The sequence below is a fragment of the Periplaneta americana genome, chromosome 3 (assembly GCF_040183065.1).
Source record: "Periplaneta americana isolate PAMFEO1 chromosome 3, P.americana_PAMFEO1_priV1, whole genome shotgun sequence".
NCBI classification, from domain to species: Eukaryota; Metazoa; Arthropoda; class Insecta; order Blattodea; family Blattidae; genus Periplaneta; species Periplaneta americana.
Window position 1 is genome coordinate 183,462,423 of NC_091119.1, and position 6,076 is coordinate 183,468,498.

Sequence of the window (6,076 nt, forward strand, 5' to 3'; positions counted from 1 at the left end):
GCTAACATAAGGAAAAGAAAGGAATGGTTGAGCCCGAACAAAAAAGCAAAAGCAAAAGATGTTAGGAGAGGGTGTGCTGTACTATGAATTGCTTCCCCGAGCTGTAACCATTACTGCCAACATTTATTGCCACCAACTGAGACGTCTTGCACACGCAATCCAAGAAAAACGACCAACAAGATTGTGTGAAGTGATGCTACTCCACGATAGCTCCAACCCACTCTCTGCTAACCTGACACAAAACACTATCCAGGAGTTGGGTTGGGAAGTCATTCTGCATCCACCTTATTCACCTGATATTGCGCCCTCAGATTTTCACCTTTTCCACTCTCTATCGAACCTTCAAGGAATTTCCTTTCCGGATGAAAATGCCCTCCGAACATGGCTTGACGACTTCTTTAACTCAAAACCACGCGATTTCTACATAATATAATACATAGTATAATAAATTGTAAGAGAGGCTGTAACTACTGTATTGTTAGTACATACTTGTCTATATCTGCAATTTCATAGTTTTATGTTCTGATCAATATAATCCATCACTTTTAATCAAATAATAAAGAAAGTCTCATTTACAATAACTATAACCACCACAGTAACTCAGTATTAGTAGTCTTAGGCTTAGTAGTTAGGAGGGCCAGGCTCAAATCACAGTCAATCCACTCTGAATTCATAACTTGTGTTGGACAAGCCCATGATCCAGGCAACACACCGAGTTTTCTCTGGGTACTCTATTATGGGTGTTATGTGGACCCACAACATGTCACATACTCTGGATAGTCTTTTACAAACTAAATGATCTATGCTTCTCAGCTCTAGTAACATCTGTGAGTTATATAGTTGGAGCAAATAAGTTAAGGGCCTTGTCATTTGGGGGCGGGGGGGGACTAAGTTAAGCCCAGTTCCCACAGTGCTGGTTTCGTTGCTTGTTTCCTTGATGGTCAGCAAGCTTGGTTCTCTGACAGGTAGACCAATGGCTCCCATGTTTGCTACTATCCTCGTTGCAGCTGGCTCTTTTCATAGTACAAGTTGGAAAATCATCTGCTATTCAATCTGTTGCCAACACTCATGATCAAAAAGAAACTAAACCGTGAGTGGAAAACAATTTAAGTCCTACATCAGGTAGCGTCAAGTGACTACATTCTTGTGTGTACATACAAGCCCTCAAGCCCTGACGTACGGCTGCGGGCAAGGGTAGCTGCTTCCACAGTAGCAGAACCAAATTTGTGATAAGAATATAAATTAATTTCAGCTTTTAATTGAAGCACACTTTCAGTGTTAATTGCACTATACTGAAAACAGTACTCTACACAATTTGGTACAGTTAACTATATACGAAATAAATTTTTGCATGTTTGCACAATAATAAAACCAAAGAAAATATACACTTTTATACAGATTAACATACTACGAAATAAAACTGTTCACTGTTTGTCTTCTTCTCATTGCTATACAGTTCAATTAACAAAATAAAACAACAGTACAGACATTATTCAAATACAATTCTCTAAGAATAATACTTTTTCTTATACATCAGAGATCCGCAGCGATTTTTTCAGTTTTCTGTTAGTAAGCAGTTTTTCAATTCGCAGAGCTATTGTTTTAGTACCACCCAATCGCAAACATATTTTCAAGTGTTCATCACTTAATTGGCTTCTGTGACGTGACTTTGTAAACTTCATTAAAGAAAACAGTGTTTCGCATACGTAGGTTGTCCCGAACATGCACAACGTTCTTGCAGCGAGAAGTATAGAAATGATAAATACATTTTCTGTTTTGATACTTATCCTTTAGCTCAATATCGCTTTGTAAATAAAGTATTTCTAATTGTAGTTCAGCAGGAATATCCAGGACACTCACTGAAAAAGGTGTTCCAAATATCTTAAATTGTTGTTCAAGTTTTCTAATATCCTGAAATCTACGTTCGAAGTCTTCGCACAATTGTTGCATTATTCTTCTATATTCTTTCATGTCCAAGGCTTCTAACAGGTTTCCCATGTACATCCATAAATAAGGCAATTTCATTCCTAAGTGGGAGAAAACGTGCCAGAACTTTTCCTCGACTTAACCATCTTACCTCGGTATGGTAGAGTAAATCCCCATACTCACTGTTAATATCATCCAGCAGTGCCCTGAACTCCGTGTGATGAAGTCCTTTAGACCTTATGAAATTAATTGTTCGCACAATAACATCCATTACATTGCTAAGGTTCATGTTTTTAGCACATCAATTTTCCTGGTGCAAAATGCAGTGCACCGGTGCCCCCAAGCAAACTCTATAGGCTCCACCACTGATAGACTGCAGTGTACAACTGTACTGCCCGCAGTGGAAGCCGTAAGCAGGCCTGTATGCCCTCTTGCGATCTTGACTCGACCTGGCGGAGCCTGTCCTACATCAACAATAGTAAATGTCGTAATAAGGTAATTAAACCAGAAATGTTGTTGTTGTTGTTTTCTAATGCCAGGCGTTTGACAATAAAGTCATTTGACCTCTTGCACTCCAATATTTTTCAAAGATATCATGACCAGCCAATGAAGCACAGATTTTGAGGAGTTAAATGGCAAGTTGTAGCCGATTTAAGTGAACACCATATTTTAACGTTTTGGTGGCTACTTCATTCACACACAACCCCCAGAAAGTCTGGAGGACCACACCTGCTGTTGGTCGACGGGTCCACTGGACCTAGTGGGAGATCTTGTTGATCACCAGCTTTCCCTCCTTAAGCCACTGGAGAACGATTTTAGTGCCATAGCAGATCAGCACTAGGAACAGAAAAGTAGAAAGAGGAGGAAGGAAAGGGAAATGAACCCCTAGGCCTCGAATGCTCTAATGCCGTCGGGGTCGAAGAAAGTAAGAGTTCAGTCAGAGGACTGGATAGGAAAGGGTAAAGAGGGAATTGGGTATTGAATAGAGGAAAATTATACCAAATTCAGTCATTAACTCATCAAGCTGACCAGTGCTAATGGATGAGTAGCCCCTCCCTTTAGTTCAGCTCGTAAAATTATGCTTACTAACAGCTGCACCACAGGAAGGTAGGGATGGGACATTGGGTATTTGTCCAGGTTGGTTCCTTAAAGCCTTCAATGGGAAGGATTAATGGCTCTTCCCCCTGTATCCAACAGATACCCTTTTGCAGCCAAACCAGAAATGTAAGAAGTCCGATATATATAGCCTAATTGCTGTTTCTTAGCAACCAAGGGATGAAAAATAAACGATTTAGTTGGAAAACAACGAACATGGTAACATTATTTCAGCAGTGATACTATATCATCATCTTTGGTTCCAGCCTGCAAGCCAACACGAAAAATAGCAAGCAACCTAATCTCGAAATCCAGCAAGCTAGCCACCAGAGTGCATTGTTTCCAGCAAGCAAGTACACAGAGCAGCCGTCAACGCTGCCAGCTTGGAATCCATCACAAAACAAGCACCATGGGAACCGGGCTTTATTCTGGGCTAGCAGTCACAAGCAGCAGCGAATCTGCTACAGAATGATCACATAATTTCTCTTCCTCTCTCCTTAAATGAATACTACAGTACAAATTTTATGATGTTACACACTGGATAAAGTATAACGAATGAAATGGAAGAATTTATGTAGACCTTGTCAGTGTGAACTAGGCAGATTTCACACAAGTTATGGATATGTTTAAAGCTAGTGTAGTCCGGAAAATAATGCATCCATTGATCACCAACATTGGATCATTGCTGATTTTCTCCCCTTCCCCTGTTCATCACAGCAAATAATTAACATTTCTCATGTTCATAATACATTTCCAGACTTCAAATCTCCACATTTTGAGAACTGAATGTCATTCTAAGAAAATTAATGGAGTGTAACATGACTGTCATATATCATATATTATATACATAGGCCTATACTGAAAGTACTGTTTCCATGTTGATTCTCAGTACAGATTATAATCATTTTGGTAATTCTACAGAACAACTAGACAAAAGGAGCCACCATTTTTTTCTTTAATGTCTTCATACTACGAATAGTATAGAGTACTAAAACATGTAGTACTTTCCACAGTATAGCCTAGTACTATTCACCTGTTGTATATATGAATGGATGTAATGCCAGTTCGCCACCATAACTTCATATGCTCATGAGGAATGCAATTTATGTACTTTAGTTTCCTCGTGAGGTCCAGGTGCAAATTTCTGGACTGTGGTGTTTTGGGAGGACAGAACCACACTAGCAAGAAAGCATTTTAGTGCCAGTGGAGGTGCAAATGTCTCTGTAGTGGGTATTTGGGGGCATGGACCACACCAGCAAGCAAGTATTTTCAATGCCAGTGAAGTTGTAAATTTCTGGACAGTGGGTGTTAGGGACCTGGACCACACCAGCAGGAAAACAGTTTTACAGTGGAGATGGAGATTACTGTGGAAGGTGGTCTATTTCGACGTAATTAACAACAGTGTTTTACATTTAAATGGTGATCCATTAGTGCGTAATGTCTGATGTGCACAATATAGCAGCGATACATCGATTCATTACTACATACAACAGGTGAACTGTTCTAAGTTATTCTGTGGAAAGTACTGGGTGCTGGAAAGTAAAACATGCTTAGTACTCTCCATTATTCGTACTTAGTAGGCTACGCAATTATTAAATAACGAATAGTGCCTCCATTGGTCTAGTTCTTCAGTAGAATTACAATCATTTTAATCAGAATGCCATTACGGACAAGTGAGTACCTCCACAGAATAAGGTTGGATGTAACACTTGGGCAACATGTTACATCCAACCTTTTTCCACGGAGGTATTCAACTGTAATTGCTATACACAGGGGCTGCAAATTCATATAGTAAACAGAGCAGTCGGCACATGAGTACCCATGCAACAGCAACTGCAGCGGGAGAAGCTAAGCACTCTGAGAGCGGCTGTTTCCCGCCAGTCTGACAAACATACATATAAAAATATTTGACAACTTGTGGTGGAATATTTCATTCATAAAGTATCCACCTGAGCTGATTTCACATCAAGCATAATAAACGCCGTAAAGTACGAGGTTATCTAAAACATGCATTTTGTTTACTCAAAGTACTACTCTCCAGAATACAACCTCATTGTTAGTAGGCCTAACCGTGCCGTTCCCATGCGGTCATAATGCTGAAGTAAAGAATTTGTTGAATTTTCCTTGAACCAAAAATATATAGCTATTGCATTTTTACTAAAACAATATTTTTGAAGAGTAGCTATTGGACCAAAAATACGATATGGCGTTGCTATGACATCCTTTCAATAATCCTTTATATGCCGTGAAGTATGGCTTTATTTCTTGATATGATCCTATTATAATTTTCATCGGCTCCATTTTTTTTTTTCATTGTTGCGCCTTCTTACAGTTTAATGCAACATTATCTCGAGTTTTTTTAGCTCGGCACGATCACTAATGCTAGTTGATTTACTGAGATATGAAGTCGCTCCCGAGAAAGTTAGAGCTATCTAGAATTTTACCTGTGCCATGAGAACTTCGCCAAATGACTCGAAATATTCGCGTAACTGTTGTTCTGTCGTCTTCCATGGTAAGCCAAGAACAATCAAATCTGAACATTTCAACTTTGTTTCCATTCGTTTTGTCTTTGCTGTGGAGTTCTCCAAGTGGTCGTCCGATTTACGTTTATTCTCTGCAATGAAAATCAATTCGTCAACTATGTAACACACTGACCTATATACATGCGAACACAACAAAAGTGAAAGCAACTTTTACCTTTCGGGAAAACACAGTAGTAAACACCATTTCCCCATCCATTTTCCGGCGGGTGTAACCTTCCATCAGCCAAACGCACTCCTCTCATAGCCCGAGACTCTGGGTTACGGTACTTCAACCCACAAGTTCCTGGAAACTGGGCGGCTAACGTGGAGAGCAGTAACGTGCCATCATCTTCTGTTGGAAGTTCTATAGGTTCTTCGCCTTCATCTTCGGCCACTTGAAGGTATGAACTCATTTCCGCCGTCAGTTTGAAGCCGTTTAATCACAACTACACGAAATTAGTCACTGACGCTCTTTCTGCCAGTATTCCTCTAAGCCAAGCGCTGCTCCAGAGAAAATATAACAATATAGACGC

General features: G+C 39.8%; 1 protein-coding gene across 2 annotated transcripts in view; it reads right to left on the bottom strand.

Moving 5' to 3' along the window:
- The window catches only part of TBPH (TAR DNA-binding protein-43 homolog), a 63,598-nt gene extending 57,522 nt beyond the window's left edge, over window positions 1-6,076 (bottom strand). The window contains exons 1-2 of one of the 2 annotated variants that reach the window (XM_069822380.1): window positions 5,719-6,073; window positions 5,466-5,635 (exon numbers count right to left, since the gene is read on the bottom strand). In XM_069822380.1, coding sequence (XP_069678481.1) covers window positions 5,466-5,635; window positions 5,719-5,956 — 408 coding nt within the window. In that variant the 5' untranslated portion in view covers window positions 5,957-6,073. Of the gene's footprint in view, window positions 1-5,465; window positions 5,636-5,718 lie in introns of both variants that reach the window. The other variant, XM_069822379.1, reaches the window with a different exon arrangement.